This window comes from Eretmochelys imbricata, chromosome 1 (assembly GCF_965152235.1).
Source record: "Eretmochelys imbricata isolate rEreImb1 chromosome 1, rEreImb1.hap1, whole genome shotgun sequence".
Classification (NCBI taxonomy): domain Eukaryota; kingdom Metazoa; phylum Chordata; order Testudines; family Cheloniidae; genus Eretmochelys; species Eretmochelys imbricata.
This window is the reverse complement of record NC_135572.1, coordinates 272,603,842-272,623,900: the sequence shown is the minus strand read 5'-3', so window position 1 is coordinate 272,623,900 and position 20,059 is coordinate 272,603,842. Positions and strand designations below refer to the sequence as shown.

Below are 20,059 nucleotides of genomic sequence, written 5' to 3'. Positions count from 1 at the left end.
AACCTGATGGGATCCCAGCACAAGATGTTACAGAACAGGAAGTGAAGAATTGCTCCATCTGAAACTGCTGCAGGAATTCAGGTAGTTGGAAAGCAGTTATGAGCATTGGAATCTGGCCAGGCCCCCAGAGCTATCATCCTGGCACTTGTGAAAAATGCAAGTGGACTGAACTTCAGTTTGTCATTCATCTGAAATGCATAACTACAGTGGGAAACTGATTCGGTACTGCTGTGGAGTGGTGGACAGTATTGTCTGGATTGCCAGTGTCCTTGCAGCAGTGAGGAAGTTGGAGGTCTCCATTCAAATATTAATCAGACATGGCCATATGTAGTTTGAGAGCTGATTAAATTATAGACTAATCATATTTAAATTGCTAACCCCTTCACAACTTTCTACTTATAAAGAGCTTCTCATTTGTCTGATTCCTTGCCTTGCGACTGTCTTTCTCCTGTTAAATTCTACATCTGAGTCAACAATTTCACAATCATTCTCTTGACTGTCCGGTGTTAGGATTTCACTGAGGGATCAAGCAGAAGCTGAGCTCTGAGAAATATATGTTCAAATGTAAGCCTGCAGTAATAGTAGAGAAAACATAATTACTGGGCAAAAACTTTGTATAAACATTATTTTTCCAAGTTTGTTCCAGTGTGAAAGTCCCTCTTCATGCTATTTTTTCCCTCATTTGTGTGAAAGGCAAATGCTGTAATTTCCACCTGTGTGGGTGTGTGTCCGTAAGAAGTACCTATTGGTACAGCATTCCATAGTTATACAGTAGAAGTAATGACAGTTGTATTCACTTAAATATAGGGTGCTGATACCAGTGGGTTGATTTTAAAAAGTTCTGGCCCTCTTTTTCTTCTGCCACTTTCCTTAAACTTGTTTTTAATGGGGCAAAATGATTGATGCTTTCTTGTAACACTAAAAATGTTTGTCGCTGGCACATAGGGTGAGGGATTATTGCTGGAGAACTGCTCTTAGGAAGCATTTAGCTTTCATAAGCACTTTAAAACATTTTTTTCCACAGGAAAGTCTATGCTATGATTTGAATATTTTGGGATCTGTTAAACCATCAGACTTTTTTTTGGAGGGAGGGGAAGGAGAAAATGCCGATTGCAGTCTGAAGTCACATCTAGACTAGAATTAATTTGAAATTTTGTCTGGGTTGAAAATTAATCTCTTGCGTCAGGATAGAATGGTGCAAAGGGCAAAAGAAAATTTTTAATCATGACATGAGATGTAGTATAAACTGATTCTCAATTTGGTAAAAGGTAGTTGATAGGGTGCCATATTTAGCCTCTTCTCTCAAAGGTGTAGAGATCTAAGATGAGTTTTATGCACAAATGAAAGATTTGACCTACTTAAATGTACATAGGAGTTGACCCACAAAGAGAGAAGAGTAGATGGAGACAAAATAGTAAATCTTACAATATCTGAGGTGTGGGGACAGCCAGGATTATAATGAGATATTAAGACGGAATAGGAATTTGGAAAATGGTGCTATTGCTAAAGAGCCATAGGAATCTTCCTGGTCCCAATTCAGAACTTATTAAATCCACCTGTATATGTGGAATGAATACTTGGGCAGGCAGTAAGTCTGTTATACTTATGAAGAGAAATCAGAAAACAGGTGTGTAAGAAGACTCAGCTTTTAGTGTATGCCCTTTTACAATGATGCGCTTGTACACTATGCAATCACTTGCCTTAAATGGGATGCTGTTTTCTAAAGTGGATAGGAAAGAACAATAGGAAAAAATGAAGGGAGCTAGACATTAATAGGTTTTGTGTTGTGGTATTAGCTGATGACATATTTATTATATAAATGTACTTTTACAAATAAACACATAGAAACTGGCTGCAGTGTTGCCTGGGGATGTAATTCCCTGCAGCAGTAAATAACTTCCACTTTGACTACTCCCTCTGAAGTCATTCTTCCAGATCAGATACATTTCATGGAGTGAACTCTACTTTTGTTTTGTAGAGGAAATCATAAAGGTTTTAGATTAAAAGAAGTGAACTGGGCAGTAACTTGGATAGACTGCTTTAAAGTGTTCTGGAGCGGCTAATTTCATGGTCTAGTGATGGTGCTGTGGACCAGCAGGCAGGCAACCAAATTCAATTTCAGCTCTCTCAGGCCAGCCTGGGAAAATTTTCAGGGAGATGGTGGGATGTGGAAGATCTTCAGGGGAAAAAAAAATGATTACTTTTTATAAAACTACTAAATACTTTTGTGATACAGCGAAGAAGCTTTAACTGAGAGCAAGCCCATGGGATTTGTTACTGGAAGCTGTCTAAATGGATATTTTACAGTTGGACAAGTTTGGACTCCAATGTAGGTGATCCGATTATCTAATCAGTGGGTAGAACTCTGTTTCCTTCAATCTTCTCTCTTGAGGAGCCTCTTTTATCCATCAGCATTAAAATCTATTTGAAAGATATGCCCAGATAATTCCATTCCTATGGACTGTCTGGTGCGAGGATTCATTTCCTCGGCGGTTAAATTTTTTTAGAACACTTTCTTCATAACTTGAACTCTTCTTTTTTTACTCTTGCCTTTTTCCAGACCCAACAGTAATAACAAAGATGCCTGGCCATCATTACAGAGTTCAAGTAAATCAGCCAACGGTTTAACAATGGAACACAGGAAAACGCCTCCTATATTAGAAAATGGCACAGACCCAGAACACATGACTCCAGATGGTCCAGACTCAGATTTCGGGTAATTGTGCTGCCTTTTATACTTTAGCTAGCTTGCTTTCTCTCTCACTTAATGGTGTGGAGGGATGGTTCTCCGGACTCTCTGGTTGGAGAGCTGGATTCAAAACTTGATCAGGTCACATATAGAAACTAGTTTGGGCTCAGCCTAGCCTCTACCCCATTGCAAAAACACTGCATGTGTGACAGTTTGGGAAAATCCTAGAGCTAAGATAATAGGTGATGATGCAGGTAAGGACTGACATGGATTGGCAGCACTATGGTCATAGGAAGCTTGTGTAGAAGCTTCCCACACTAAGCATGTACCTAGCCAGGGATAAGTCCCCCACATTTATGAACAACTTCAAAAGTTCTTCAAGAAAGGCATAATTCTTGTAGTCCATTAGGAGGCTTTTAGTTGATGACCTTTTGAAAAGTTGGCTTATGATGGCCAAAAAGGTAAATGTTGTAATACTAAATACTTACTTCCATCTCTTCACCTTGATGTGTTCTGGGAACTAAGCCACAATATTCAGGGTTTCCTATGGTTTCGTACACTAGCATGAATGGCAGGGCACCACAGTTTGCTGGAATTCCTTTGTGCCAAGGAGTCATCCCTCTACTTGTTTGACCGTTTCCCTACAAACTGTTACACTGGGTCTCTGAATTTCTTTATAGTACTGTTGGTATCCACTTCCATCATAAACATCGTTGGGCAGATTTTGCAACATCTTACAATCATATCACCCCAGGCTATGATTCCATTAGATCTCTTGGGCTAAACTGGGTTGGACTAATCCAAAGTTTAGAAGGGAGAAGACAAAGGAAAATCTAGAATATCGCAGATGTAGTAGTGCTGATTCAGCAGCTATTCTTCCTTTTGGGTCAGTATTGAACCAAACCTTAGCATGATAAGAGAAATTTCACTGTTGAAGGTCACGCCTTTTGGTTGAGATGTAAGAGGGGTCGTCCTCATTTGTGTTCAGAAATCCTATGGTGCTTCACCCAAGAGTAGGAGTGTTAACAAAAGTGTCTTGGGCAAATTCCAGTTAGGTAATTCAGCTTCTAAAATTTCCCCTCTAGTTTCAGTTAACTCTGATATTCTTCACTTCCAGTCATTTATTGCTGTGTGCAGCTAAACAATTACTAAGTTTCACTCTAGCTGTGGCTGAATTTCACCGGTGGACAAGCATAATATAGGCTGTAACTGGGATCTTTCTGAATGGAATGCACTACATAAGCAAAATTATTAAAATGTAGGCGATTCATTGATTTTTGTTTATTGATGGGGTTGTAACTTATAGCTTGTAAATTCTGTTCACTTAAAGACCCTTTGTATAGATCTCAAGTATAATCTGTTTTGCTTCTCAGCAATTGGATTGTCATAAACAATCATATACTTGCTTCAAGGTGCAGCAGTACTATTATTGTCAATGTCTTTGTAGGGTTGAAATGTCATTTAAACATTTTTTTTCTACCAAGAACTGAATACTTAAGACTTTCCTACATAAGGACATGCAGGAATGTTAATACGAATTAACTAAAGGTGTGAATTTGAAGTGGATTAGTTAAAACCACATTAAATAGTCTCTAAGGTACCACAAGTGCTCCTTTTCTTTTTGTGTGGATGCTGTTGTTCCAAATTAATGGCCTTAATTTGGTTTAGTTCAGTTCATTTCAAAGTGAATTAAGAAGGTGAAATAAGACCACTGTACTTCTGAATGAGGGTGTTAATTTGGGTGAATTTTCCGCATGTCTCTGTGAAGACAAGCTCTTAGTGAAGATTTTGCAACAGAATTCTTGTGCTGTAGATATACATTAACCTTTGTCATAAATCTCTGTTCAAAATGTAAATAGGATAAGTTACAGAACTTTATTTTTCTTGAGATGAGCAAGAAATAATTAAGTGGACTACCTTGGAATAGTCATCTACTACATATCTGTTCCTATATGATGTTTGTCCTAAATTGTTTTAAAAATACTTGAGGCCCAGTTCTGATCTCTGTCAGATTTAACCAATGTGTTTATGCACACAAATTGCTTTTACCCAAGTCCTGTGCTCTCTGATTAAGTTTTAAATTAATTCTAATCTCTTAAATGATGTTTTCTAGCTAGCCAAATGGCCTTGTACAATAATAAGTGCCCAAACTTCACAGCAGCAGGACATTTTAATAACTGGCTAAGATCTAGAGGGCTGCACTCAAGTAAAATAACTCAACATTAATATGAATAACTTTTGCACCAAATACAATGTTTGTAATTTGACCTGTATTGAACTGTGGCTTTCTAATAAAAATGTAATATTCTAAAGTTCTTCATGTTACTTTTGATATTCTTTCTCTGCAGAGGAAAGCATTTGGGTCTGTACAGTCTGACACTTGTACAGGCCTCTGCTGTGCTAGGGGTAGATAAGCTGTGCTTGTGGTCATAGCCTGAATTTACAGGACTTTTGCATCTGGCCCTACACTGAAGCCCTAGGATAGCATGGAATTCAGAGCACTCTGGACTGCTCGTAAATGGTTGTCAGAATCTCTTATTATGGCTGCAGTGATGATTCAAAGGGATTTGTGTAGCTTCCAGTGAATAGGATTCTGAGGTGGCATTTTTGTCCTTTCTGTTTTTGATTGATTGTTTCTCTGCATTTCTCTCGATTTTAGATCTTGCCTCTACTCAGATTTTCTGAGTCTGGAGACTTAATTCCCTCTCCACCTTAGTAGTTGTCCAGGTCAAAGTTGAAACACCAGTGACAAGCCATTCTGGGAAGCTTGAACTGCCACTGCCTTGTCTGCTTTCTCTAGATGAAGGATGTCAATCTTCAAGGCAGTCAATCTCATACCTCTTATAAGCACTAAATACACATCAGGGAGCAGGGGAACTAAGTTCTTTGTGCATCTCAGTAACAAACCCATGGTGGTACTTTTTTTTTTAAACTGATGAAGCAGGCAGAATTGAAGGATAACAAATTTGGGATTGCAGATGGACCATTGGCTGCTCAGTAGAACAATGCACAAGCAGAATAGAGTGTATGGAAATACACCTCTATGGCCATAAACTAAAACTTAGCAAATGGTAAAACTGGAACACTTCTGATTTAAGAAGTCCTCAAACAATAGGAGGACTTTCCTTCATAATCTCTTGAAATTAGTTTTGGGCAGTTTCTGCTCTAGGCGTTTATACCACAAAATAAACCAACTTCTGATGTTCATTATGGTTATTCTGGTGGTTGCATATATCTTATTTGATTTTTTTTGTTCCCCCTTTCACTTTTTCCAGCCCTCTCGACAAACCTTCAGACGCTCTCAGTATAGGAAATGGTGACAACTCACAGCAGGTATGGCCTGAAAGCCAACATTATGTAAATGTCAATTGTATTTGTTTGAAGCTCAGTTGCAACCTTTATTTTGAAAGAAACATATTTTTTGTGTGTGAAATATCAATGTGGCATGTTAGTTTCTTTTGATAACTGTCAACTAATTTTAAATGTCTTTTGATCCAAAAATAGGCTGCATCAGGCTGATTTGTTTCACATTTAAACTGTATGCTCACAGAACTAATCTTAATTTAATCTGATTTTTTTCTAGTCTTCAAACTGAATTTTAAAATGGTTTTTTTAATATGGAATGACTTTAAGTCCAAAGATACATATCTTATTCTGTTGTCTTTTTTTCTCCCCTGCCACCAGATAACAAACAGTGACACACCTTCACCACCACCTGGTTTATCAAAACCCAATCCAGTCATACCCATCAGTTCATCCAATCACAGTGCGCGGTCTCCTTTTGAAGGGGCTGTAACAGAGTCACAGTCGCTCTTCTCGGACAACTTCCGGCACCCCAACCCCATCCCAAGCGGGCTCCCCCCATTCCCCAGCTCTCCACAGACTTCCAACGACTGGCCCACAGCACCAGAACCACAGAGCCTCTTCACATCAGGTATGAAAGCCTGGTTAAGGTGTTGGAAGTCACTTAGTTTTGAAGTTTGCCTCTTTATTTTTTCACACCATTATTTTAATTTCATTTGATAGTCAAATAAATGCATATTGACTTAATTCTTATCAAGAAATCACTCTTCCCAACATCCCAACTGCTTGTTGGAATTATCAGAGCATCTAGTATAGTAGTATTCATGTCTGTTTAAATGCTAAAAACACAATTTATGACGGATCTTAGTGTTGAAAGCATGTTCAAATTTTTTGGCATAAAATAACAGAACAACGTAGAGAGGTATGAGTAATATATACCAAAGCCATATTTGTATTATCTGAAGATCCAGCATGCACAGGTTTGTAATTATATTTAGTGAAGTGATTATGACAGAGTTTTTGGCTGATGGCTATGCAAGCTAGCTTATTCTCCATATTTTTTGGCCAGTGTTTGACTACACAACCACTCATTTTAGGAAGTGTGAAAGATATTAGGGCCAACTGTAGCCCTGCAGAGATGGTTTCTTTTAGAATATCCATTCACAGGAATGGGATGTTGTGCTGTATCAGGTACATGAACTGAAACTAGACATACTCTGTGGTGGTATCAAATATCTAGTGGTTAATGGCACATAGATGTTTGTTCAAGATCAGAATACTTTATGTTTGAGTTAATATATTTTTCATGTTTATTCTTCACCTGAATTCATAATCCTGTTTTGTCATCAAAATTCATACTAAGGAAATGATTGTATTGGAGATTGTCTTCATGTAAGGAATAAGCAACAGTGGAGGATGAACTCCCAGACAACATAGATCTGGTTTCCACTGCTGTCACTTGTGCTTTATGGTTTGTGTTGCCATTTAAATTTTAGGTTATGTCTTGCAGCAGCACAGCTGTACCACTATCACCGTGCTGCTGTAAAGTCGCCCGTGTAGCTGCTCTTTGCTGGCAGGAGAGCGCTCTCCCGCTGGCATAATTAAACCACCCCCAGTGAGCAGCGTTAGCTGTGTTGGCAGGAGATCCTCTCCTGGTGACATAGCGCTGTGCACACCAACACTTTTGTCTGTGAAACTTATGTCAGTCAGGGGAGTGGAAAAATAACAAAGTTTTACTGACAAAAACGATAGTGTAGATAAAGCCTAAATGTGGAAGATCTACTTTCCTCATGCCTAGTGTCTTTTTAATCCCATAATTCTCATATTGGGGACAAAAGTGGAAGTTTAGATTCTAGTCTTCTGAGAAATGATGCACAGAGCAATTTCCATAATTTCTCCAGTCTTCTCATAGTGGTGTGTACTCCTCTAAGCAGTTGATTCTAGCGTCTCCCTAATGAAGGGAGACAATGCAAATGCTCATTTGTGATACTGCCTTATAGAAGGGGACTTGCTGGCTCAGAATCTATCTCCAGCATGTTGTCTCATACTTTCTACAAAAACTGAATGGCAGTTTCCAGTGTTCAGAGGCTATGAATTTAATATTTTTAAAACATATATAAATAGTAAGATGAACTCTCTCTCTCTCTGTGTACACACACGCGCGCGCGAATTGAAAATGCAAGGAAGAGTTTTTGGTAACTCATGTCCACAACAGTGCTTCAAAGCACTTATCAAAATTTACAGTACAGCTATTTTTCTTCAACTTCCTTTGTCAAGGTGCATATTTTACTCATTCATGTAATTTGGTGTTGTTTATACTCTGCAAGCTATTTCCCAGGGTTGCTCAGAAGTCATCAGTACTTTGTTTTCAGAAGTACAAGAGGCCAAATCTTTTCCCCTCCTACAAAATTGTTACATATCAGCCCTGAAGTACAACATTAGAATTGAAAGCAGAATATTTAACAGCACCTTTATTTAATAAGACTAAGGGATTTTTACTTTGTCACTCTGACTAATGCATTATTCAGTGGGAAAACTTGTACTAGTAAAAACTCAAGGAATACACCTGTTTAGTCACCCTATATTTCTGTTCTTTGCTTTTACTGAAGATATTTATTTGGTAAGGGCTTTCTTTTTTGCACTTTAGACCTGTTTCTGCTTTATCTGCAATGAAATCAGTCCTGTCTGTACCATCTCAAATCACCCCAGATTCCTAGTTAGTTTATAGTGGAGTGAGATAGAAAGATAAGATGGGCTGCGAAAGTGGAAGCGCTTGTTCAAATACCAAGTGTCTTTGGGGCAATGTCATAAAAATGTATTAATATGAAAGGTGGCCGAACGTTAACATTTAATAGTGTTGGATCTGAAAACTGCAGCAATAAGATTTTTTTTTAAAAGACCACGGAGGTGAGATTAGTTGAAATGTTAAATGTCATCCCTCTTCTCCTCCAACAGAAACCATCCCAGTATCCTCCTCTACAGACTGGCAAGCGGCATTTGGGTTTGGCTCCTCCAAACAGCAAGAGGATGACTTAGGGTTTGACCCCTTTGATATCACCCGCAAAGCCTTAGCAGACCTGATTGAGAAGGAACTGTCAGTCCAAGACCAGCCTTCCCTCTCACCTACATCTCTTCAGAACCCTTCCCCGCACACTACAACCGCCAAAGGGTCAGGGTCTGGATTCCTGCATCCTGCTGCGCCCTCAAATGCCAACTCTCTCAGTAGCACCTTTCCAGTCTTGCCGCAGAGGTTCCCGCAGTTTCAACAGCACCGAGCAGTTTACAACTCCTTCAGTTTTCCAGGCCAAGCAGCTCGCTATCCTTGGATGGCCTTCCCACGCAATAGCATCATGCACTTGAATCACACAGCAAATCCCACCTCAAATAGTAATTTCTTGGACTTGACTCTCCCGCCACAACACAACACAGGTCTGGGAGGGATCCCTATATCAGGTAGGTGAATCAAGGGAGCCATGAATGTGTCACCTGATTCATGCCTTCAGCTTCTCTGAGCCAGGGTGGGAAGAGGGGGATAGCCAGCTACCAGTGCTAGACTGCTACCAGGATTGTCTTCCTGGGATTCTTTTGGGGCAACATTGTTTTAAATGGGCCCTCTTTCATTTTTTCAGAAGGTTTAATTGGATGTTTAGCCTTGTAACATTGAGCTTTATAAGGAAGGTGGAGTATCTTGTGCCCAATTATTTCATTTCAAAAGAGATTGGTATTTCATTTCTTCAGTCTTGCCAAGCTCTGGCTTTCCATGAAAACTTAAAAGGAAGACTGGGCCTTGGAATTCCAATCAGACTCCAGTATCAACATGCAGGTGCTAATCCAAGTTTCAAAAAGATATGCAAAAATTCTTTGCAAGCATAAGGGATAAAGCCACCAGCCAGCTGTCTTGGCTAGATTGTTCCCTTTCACATGCAACCAAAACAAACTGCATATTTAACGCTCCATGCTTTATTTCTGCACTCCAAATGGTTTTAATGTTTTACATGCAATCTTTGATGTCCTAAGAGAAAACAGGCCAGTTCTGGACCATGGCTGGATTGGTGGGATATTGCAACAAACATTGTGACTAGAGGGCTAAATAGCCAGAATATTGGTCTGGTTCACTTCTGGGATTTGGAGTTCATCTTGTACTCCCATGCCGCCTTTAATAGTTTGGCCTGAACAGGTGTTTTCCAGGAAAAAATATTTGTGGCATTTTGTATTCAACATAACTAGCAATTTAAGGAAGAAAAAGTCTCCTAAGCTATTTGCAGTCATGGGTTGAGGAAAGCTGTTCCTTGAGACATTGCCGCTATTATTTTCTTTGAGCATTTTGGAGAAACATGTTGCAACTTCCTATTGTTCTTACAGTTAGGACAATGGAACAGATGGCCTAGGGAGGTTGTGGAAGCTCCTTCACTGGAGGTTTTCAAAAGGATGCTGGGTAGCCATCTGTCTTGGATGGTTTAGACTAGTGGTTCTCAAACTTTTTTTTTCTCCATAGACCACTTGAAAATTGCTGAGGGTCTCCACAGACCACTTAATGATCTTTCCAAATGTTGTTTGTACCATTAGGTAACTATTGTAAAGCACTTTGGATAAAAGTGTCATATTAAAAAAAACCTTAATAATAATAAAGGGTTTTTTTGTACTAGAAATAAAAGCACACAACTCATATTTTAATATCAGTAGTATTACCTTCCTAATGTGATGGATGTGCCCTCTCTCCACCGCTGCGGCAGCCCCCGAGTTGGGCCTGGGAAGAAGGGCCATCTCTCCTGGCAGCCTCAGCCCTGGAGCTGGGGAAAGTTGTCTCTTTGACCACCACAGCCCTGCACATCCCAAATTCCCCCCATGCCCTCTTCTCATCCCACTGCCGTCTCCCATCTACCCCCTATTCTCCGCAAGGCCACCACCTCACCTTACCTGTGCATCTTCTCCAGGGTCCAGGCTCCTAATTAGTGGAGCCACACCTGTGTGGCTTCATTAATTAGGTGGGTGGCCCTTCATTCTCTTGTATGCGGCCACCCAGGTGCACACTTTAGAGGAAACTATCCGCGGACCACCTGAATGGAGCTCGCGGACCACAGTTTGAGAACCTCTGGTTTAGACGCAACAAAACCTGCATCTTATCAGAGGGATTAGACTTGATGACCTTTGCGGTCTTTTCTAACCCTACGATTCTGTTCTAATGATTAAAAAAATCTAAAGGCGAGTGAGCTAGACATTTTTTACTACATATTTTTGTTACTCAAGTGCAGAGGCTAATTTTGGCAGTTTCTTCCCTCTGCTTTGTCCTCTGAATCCTTGCTGGAGCCCAATCATTTCCATGCTTTTTCCTTGGCTTCCCTGGAGTAAACCAAATTGTAGCCTGAAACAAATGTTGGGAGTGTCCAGACAAGCGTTTACAATGAAGTTGGCTCCCTCAAGTTAAATGATGATTAACACTAGGTTTAAAAAACAAACAAAAAACTTTAAGGTAAACAAGAGGGCTCCTAGTTTTTTGCTACCTCATTAAGGTGTTTACACTTACAACCTAACAGTGCAAATAGATCTTTTCATGAAATTAGATCAAATATATTTGCGCTTTCAGACACTAAAAATTATTCTGAGCTCTGTGACTTGATATATTTTATCGTGGACCAGTGGCAAAAGGTGCTAGTCCAAGGGACCAATGGTATGGTTGAGGTTAGATATCTTGAGTCATTATGGTTAAAATAAATATTCTGTGGTGTTGCAAAGATAACCTCAACTTTGCAATAAGGCTTTTGATTCTGGCAAGATGGGTTTGCAAGGTCATTCTTAAAATCACATCATTTATTGCCTTTTGGCCATGCTGTTTTTCCCTTTTTGTGCTGCACAAGACTTGGGTATCCTTCTTGGTATTGCTCTGGAGGAAGGGCTCCATGGACCTTTGTGCCCATGACTAGTATATAGCCTGTCACTTACACTTTTCACTGCCTCTTTCTAAAGGACAGAAATAATATCCTTAAACACCAATGTTTTCTATCAGTATGTAACCATTAGAACCAATTCATCTTCCAAAAATATTTTTAAATACAGAAAACACAAAATAAACATCTGCTGAAGTCTCTATGGGAAGTTCTGTCATGTTAGCTTTGAACTCTTGTTAAGAAAACATTGCAGGTTGCCTAGTTCACAGTCTGGCAAGTCTGTTAGTTCTCCAACAACCCACATTCATAGTGGTTTTGATAAACTCCTTCAGAGAAGGATATCATCTGCATGGGTGCATTGGCTAGTCTGTTTTTCTCTGATCCAAAATTAATGTAAGTACAAGAAGGTCAGATCATTTTGTTGGATTATGGATTTTTATTGTATGGATTTGTTCTGTTTGTATGGCTCATCATACACAGGTCCTGTTCAGTGACTGGGGGCTCCTAGGAACTACTGAAATATAAAATAATTATTCCTGGAAGATAGGAGGAAATGTCAGTATACTTCCTATGTTTTCCCATGGCATGTTGACCTATTAGAACACATCTTATATTTCCCACCACTCACTGATAGAGAGTTCTCATTTCAGATAGGTCTTCGATCTGCAGAGCTTTCTACAAAATTACTCTTACCTTTTCATGTGATAACTTCCTTTCCGTGGGCTTCTCTCTATACTGATATAATCAAAATGTTATGACCCCTTAGCGTGGCTGTAATTTTACATTCCATATGGGAAGAATAAGTGATCCCGGTATAAGGCACCTTTGTATGGATAATTGCAGCCATACTGGGGGACTGTACTAGTATAACTAGATTGGTAAAATCAGACCTAACAGATAGTTATACTAATACTAACATCTGTGTAGACTAGGTCTTTAAGGCTGTGTATACACTAAGGGTCTGTAACTGATATTCTAACAGGGCCCTGCATGAGATGGTGTGGGGGTAAGCTCATTTAGCATACAAAAAATAGTGAATTGATAAGTATACATAAAGTTCTATTTAGTTAGGCAAAAAAGTAACATGAAACTATGACTATAATAGAGAATTTCTCACCTGTGTCATCAGTGGTAGTACTTCTGTAGACAGGGCTCCAACAGCATCCAGCATTTTACTGACATGGTGGTAAAAATACTGGAAGCTGTGGGTGTCTTGCCTACATTAGGGCTTATTGGTAAGATGAACACTTTCATGGATCAGAAATAAATGCTTTCAGGATGAATACAATTTACAAACAATAATCCTGGACTAGTGTTTAGAAAAAGAGAACATCTGAGCCTTCTACGCATCATCCAGTCAACTTGCCTTTCCACTCACCCAGCCATTTTCAACGTTTTTTTATTTATATGTATATAAAACCAAACCTGATTAAAAGAGCCTCACAAAACTTTGATTTGAAATCAGCATACTGTTTGCTAGACTCTTCAGTGCCTTGATTTGCTAATTTCACTACAAATTATTTGGGGATGTTTAGCCAATTAAATTGCTGAACTTTTAGTGCTATAATTTTTCATGAAAAAGTTACTTAGTGCCATAGAGTATGGCTCTTTCAAATGTTCTGTTTTAACCATTATGGTTCCTTATTTAAGGGAGAGAACATTTTAAAATTAATATCATTTTACACTGGTATTCATTACAGTTTTGTTTTTCAGTGTTAACTTTAGGACACCATATCAATTTTATCTTCTGTTTAGTCCAGAACAGAATCACTTTATTTTGCACTCCTGTAACTCCAAAACAGCTGTTTTTGATGCCCAATAATATAAATGGAAGGACACTCAGGACATGGCACCATCTAAATGTATATAGGACCTGTATTAAGAAAAAAAAATCACATGTGGATTTGACTTTGCTTGTTCTGATGTGATTCATGAAGGAAATGTGTGATGGTTGTAAGGCTACTGTATTTCTAATTACAAACATTAAATACTTAACCAGGCAGTTGGCCCCATACTTTTCTTTGGTATGCATAGAAATTTTGAAACTGGAATGTTCACCGGGCACAAATGTACCCCTAAACCACCATTTAACCATTTCCCTCAGCCTTCTTGCAGTGATTCTAAAATTAATATCCATATTTTTCAGTTGGCTAGACTATTCTAGATATTGTTTTTTCTGTTTGCAAAGGTTTCATGGTCACATTTTTGAAGGATTTTCTCTTCTGGGGATTGGACTGATTTGAAGATCAGTATTCTACTGTACATATTGTAATTTAGTGTTAATATAAGTAGCAAGGTATGATTATATACAACTGCAGAAAACTTATGGACATACCTGCTCTTCTGCGTACCATTATGACAGTTGAATCATTTTCATCAATTTTGCTAAGCCCTGAGATTTGGAGAGTGTAGATAGGGTTTTTTTTTTTGAGAACCCTTGGTTCTGGAATGTTGGTCATAATCAGTCACCTTCAGGGTCTGGTGCCAGAATCATCTCAGACTTCTGCTTGGAGGTAGGTGTAATGGAGAAATTGCTTCTATTGAATCGGGGTTGTATAGCTTGTTAGCAAATCTCTTGTTCTTACACACAATCTGATAGATGGGAGCACTCTGTAGATAGGAAAATGCCTGAGTGGACTCAAGGGAGTGGGGGCTTCTTTTTTAAACAGGCTTAAATTTGTAAGAATATTGAGCACCACACAAGTCCTCCTATATTGCTGTTTCTACATACAAACACATTGACTGTTACTACATAACAACCAAGGTGATGGCTTACAAAAGTGCACCCTTACCTGTTTGCTTCAGGCCTCTAAAGTAGAATTGCCTAGAACGAAAAGGGCAAAGCAAATTATATCTATCTAATATTCTTATTTGGTGTTCCTTTTTTAATTTAACACTCCACATCTGAAAGGTTTCTCTCTCTGCCTTCTCCCACCATTTGAGTCATATGGCATCTCATCATATCTATCAAATTTATGCTGAACATCAAATCTGTTTACCTGCTACCATACCTCAGACAGTGTGCTATTAACATCACTGCTTTACTAGGATGTTGGCCTCTGCTGCCTCCTTCCTTGAATTCCCATGAGTCAGACCACAGAGGAGGGTGATGTATCCATCATAGCCAGTGCTGAGAGTCTCTCTCTTGCACTGACATCGAGAGAGCAATTTTCAGACTTTCTGATGTAACACCTTCACACCCAAGTCTAACCCTCCTTGCAGTTAGGAATGCCTCTACCTCAGTGGTCTTTACCCCTCTGACCTTGTCACTCGTGTGTCTCATAATTGATTCTTTCTAGCGCCTATACAGAGCAAGGTATGGTGGTATGTTTTGAACAAGTCTTGGGAGCCATGAGCTCTTGAGCTTCTGACACACGCTCTGACCTTGGCCAAATCACATGATGATTCTGCTGCAGTTTCCCCTACTGTAAATGGGGATACTTGCCTACCTTGGAGGGATATATTAAGTATGTTGTAAAATGCATTGATGGTGAAAAGAGCTATGTACGAAGTATTATCCAATCTGTTCCTCCATGGCCATGTGACTTCTAACAGCGGCATCCCATCTTTTCTAGTCTCTCACTCCCACTGACCATTCTGTTTGCATGTTCTCTAATGTCTCACTCAATTTAATATTTCCACCTTCTTATCCTTTCCTTGGCCACATGCAAAGGATTTCCATCCACCTTTAATGTAACTGGCCAAACTTGCATCACTGTCACAAACGCTTCATTTGCCACCTGTCACTCTTCTGACATAGTACTTTAAGGAAAACTACCTGTTTACTTGGCACTCTTCCTTGTTGTTTAGTCTTGTCTCTGCAGCATTGCTTGCAACATTTCAACCATTATCAACAATTCCTTTTTCTTCTGCTGCCACCTTCCCAACTCCCTAAAATCTGCAGCTACTTGCCCTTTTGTAAGCCTTTCTCTGACCATGACATACACACTAATCACCAAAACTGAGTAGTGATTTTGGGTGCCCAACTTGACAACCTTAAAGGAGTCTCCGTTTTCAGAAAGTGAACACTCACTATCAGATGCCAAGTTGATACCCAAGATCACTATTTAGTTTTGAAAATCTTGGCTGGTTTAGTCTTTAATCCCTTCTTTCTTAGCAAAATGATTGTGTTGCTATCAATGTTCAAACCACGTTTTGCACAATAGCCTCAACTATTTGTAATTCATGTTTCATTAAGACAGTTGCCTAATAGCATCTGTGCATTCTGTCTTCATCAACAAAAGTTTGTCTTGACCTCTGTGTAAATCTTGGCACTCACTGATTGACTTTGTCCTCCTGAATAGTCTCTGTAACTGTTCAGGTGTCGGGTTTCTTTTCATTGTGGTCCTTCCCCATGTAACACTGCTTTTTCTCTGGTGATTCCTCCTATTGAAACTCAAGAGCTCAGTTGTAAGCCCTTTACTTCCCTCCTTCTCTCACTTGTATTTTAACTGCTACTTTTTCCTGTTTATCCTGATAAATGTTTCAACTGGTTCAGCACAATACATAGTAGATGATAAATCCACTTATAACCAGTTTTCTGGGATTTCTTTAGTCTTGCCTATCCCACAGTGTTAGCCATGTGAACTCCATTGAATCAGTGTTAGTTCATAGTTGTTTCTGTATATTATATCCTTTAAATCAGTGGTTTTCAAACTGTGGGCCGAACCAAGTACTGGGTCACGGAATGTAAGGCACTGGGTTGCGGTGGCTTTGGTCAGCGCTGCTGACTGGGCCGTTAAGTCCCATTGGTGGTGCTGGCCGGCTAAGGCAGGCTAGTCCCTACCTGATCCCACACTGTGCTGCACCCTGGAAGCAGCCAGCAGCAGGTCCGGCTCTGCGGGAGGGCAAGGGGGTGGTGCTTGTGGGCAAGAATCACGCAGAGGCACTTGTCTGCCTCTGCCTAGGAGCCGGACCTGCTGTTGGTCACTTCTGGGGTGCAGCACAGTCCGTGGTACTAGGACAAGCGGGAAGCCTGCCTCTGCATCCTGGCTGCGCCACTGATCAGAAGCCACTGGAGATAAGCCCGTGCCGCAGTTCCCTGCCCCAGCCCTGAGCCCCCCTCAAACCCAGAGCCCCTTTCTGGACCCCAACCCCCTCATCCCCAGCTCCACTGGGTCACGCTCATCAACAGTTTTCTTCAACTTGGTCTCCAGAAAAAAAGTTTGAAAATCACTGCTTTAAATTACCACTCTTACGCTGATTGTCAAGGCTCTGCTCATGTTCATGTTCAGCCATGTTCCTTATGGATTAATCTTTCACCTAAATATCAGTCAAGGGTTTGTGGGACAAATTTCAAACTCTGTTCTGCCTTCTGATATCCCATTTTGCCTTCCGTTCCCATAACCATGGCCTTCTCCTTGACTCTGAACTCCCCATATATGCTTTGGCTGCAAACTTGTCTATTGTCACTTCTGTAACGTTGCCTCTGTGTATCCCCTCCCCACCCCCCCGTCTTGATGCCACCTCTGCAGAGTTCTTTATCTTGCTTTGAATACTGTAACTCCTTTTAAAGTTTCTCAAGTTCCTGTTTGTTCCAACATGTGCAAAATGTTGCTTCCCACATATGTGTAGAGTGGAAAGATCTCCAAGCATATACCCAGGCTCCCTACTCATTTCAGGGACCAGATTGACATTGCCTTGTTTTTAAAAACCAGCCATAGACGTTTCATTCTGCCTCTTGAATCTTGTCTCTTTGCTCTCCATCTGCGCCCTCTACTCATTTACTAAATAAGATGTTGAGAGGGAGAGAGATTCTTGTGTGTGTTCAAGAACTTTTTATACAGCTTCTCCCATTTGGAGCAGTCGCATTGTTTCTATACATTTTTAAAATCTCATTTGTGTTCTTAACTTTGCTGTTAATTTAGTAACTGTATTTAACCCTGAGGTGTTTCAGATACAGTTGTGTGAAAGATGCTATTTCTAATAAACCTCTTTGTATAAATATCAGTGCGCTAGTCTACAGCAGTGGTTCTCAACCTTTTTTAATTTGCGGACCCCTAAAAAACTTCCAATGGAGATATGGACCTCTTCAGACATTTCGAATGGAGGTGCCAGACACCTTTGGAAATTTATTGTCGGCATATATAGTTGAATTCTGTCCTGTCACTTTTCAGTCTGTCTTTTGCGAACCCCGTAGATCGAGTCCATGGACTACAGATTGAGAACTACTGATCTCATAGGACTTAGCTTTGGGCATTTGCAAGTTTCAATAAACTTTCAACCTGAACTGCTGTCCTAACCTGATGAGCTAACTTGTACACCAGCATTAATAGTAACATTAAGGTTCCAAATTTTCAAAATGTTTTGAACGTTCCTAACTTACGAAATTAGAAAGTTTTAAATGTTTCAAGAACTCTTGGCTCCAAGCTTTTCTCCCTTAACTGCGACAAGTTCAGACGGACTGCTAATGTCAATAACACAGCTAAGATGGAAATAAATGTTTTACTGGTAAAAATGGATTTCTCATAGGATTAAGAGTGACTTCCTCCTGTAGGTTGTTGGTCTGCATTCAGGTCCACCAGTTGTGAGCAAAGATTATATCTAGTGGCTTTTTACTATTTGTTTCACTTTGTAGTGGATAGGTGGTTCATGTGGCTGACTTTCCTCTTTTAGTGTCACCCTTCGTGGTAGTGCACTGGAGGAGCAAGGTATTTAATTAAAATAGATTGTGCTCCGTTCCCATCCCTGGTAGTGGGGAAAGTTAGCACTCTTTTTGTGGGTAAAAAATACTTCTGTCCTCCTGGCTGTAAATTCGTCACATTTCAGTGCTAATCTTTGTTTTGCTTTTTAAAAAAGGGATTAATTGAAAGCTAAAAGATGTCTAGCCAGAAATGCGTGTATAGACAGAATGAGTCCCCAATTCTGGTTAGGGCCTCCAGATGCTGTGGCTATAGAAGTAGTAGACTTTCCCCTTGTGATAGATTTTTGACATGTTCTTTTTCTGGAAAGCGTTGATCCTTAGGGCCTAGAGCTGCTGTAGCACATTTTTAAAACTTACAAAGTAAAATTCTAAAGTGTACAACTTGCTTTGTAAGTCAATCTAAAAGAAACAGATGTCACCAGTAGAATAGTGAGAGCACACTACAATGCATAAACAGATCTGACCTTGGATAGACTGAGAAGAGGTCAAAAGTTGAGGTCTTTCATGCAAAACTCGCTTTCACTTCTTCCCATTTAAACCAGAGGACTATTAGCATGCACACTTCAACAGGTTGGCTGCAGCAATATCTCAGAGGAGGAAGATCTCTCATTACTGAGGGCCCTAAGTTACTATAAGGCTTTATTGGTCAAATCAAATATCCTAAATTTCAGTTAGAACCTATCTGGCAATAAATGCAGATGGCCAAACTCTGATAGTGCACATTTCTGAATGAATGTGTTTCTGAGTAGAACATAGCTTTTTGCTATCTGCAATTTTTTAAAAAAATGGAGTACCTTAATCGGGTAACTTAATTTGAAAGAATATAAAGATCTCTATGTGAAATTAGGCTGTCTGACTTGTTTCAGTATATGCAAATTTAATCCCTTTCCTCAACACTGGAATCTTGTGTTGGGAAAAAGATATTAAGCTGAATTTGGAGTTCAATTATTTGTAGGCATAGGTATCTTTTTAAACAAAAAAAAGTTTGCTTACGTAAGTGGGTCAACTATATCTGAAGATGACATTCAGTAATCATACTGAGTCCAGGTTCAGATGCCTTGTTTTCCTTTCAGCTTCCTTCTCTACTTCTCTCATCTGACCTGATCACAGAATAACTCTATAAAGGTACCTGCAAATGTACATTAATGCTTAACCATCCTAATTTATTTGTTACAAAGACAGAAAAGTCAAGAATGGCTCTAGTGGTCCTCAGTGTGCACCTGTGCACTGCACTAATTTTATTCTTTGCTCTGAGCATAAGAATTATAAAATCCTAGGACCAAAAATCCCAACTTAAAATTGCTGTCTGTATTTCACACATGTCTTAATAACATGGTCACAACTAAACCTCATAAAGTTCAGAGCACATTCCATATAGCACTTCCTGTCATTACACTCAACTCCACAGAAAATTCCAAATATCTGATAAAAAAAAAAAAAGTAACTGTCCACAAATCTTGTATGGGATTCTCCTTTTAGGGTCTGGAAGTCTTTTTTTTTTTTTTTTTTCCACTGATTTACAATAATCAGTGAAGGTTG

General features: G+C 39.6%; 1 protein-coding gene across 6 annotated transcripts in view; it reads left to right on the top strand.

The window, feature by feature from the left end:
• Window positions 1–20,059, top strand: part of CNOT4 (CCR4-NOT transcription complex subunit 4) — a 122,605-nt gene that overhangs the window by 86,409 nt on the left and 16,137 nt on the right. For all 6 annotated transcript variants that reach the window (XM_077831711.1, XM_077831723.1, XM_077831694.1 and 3 more), the window contains 3 exons: window positions 5,965–6,022; window positions 6,374–6,623; window positions 8,948–9,445. In XM_077831711.1, coding sequence (XP_077687837.1) covers window positions 5,965–6,022; window positions 6,374–6,623; window positions 8,948–9,445 — 806 coding nt within the window. The remainder of the gene's footprint in view (window positions 1–5,964; window positions 6,023–6,373; window positions 6,624–8,947; window positions 9,446–20,059) is intronic.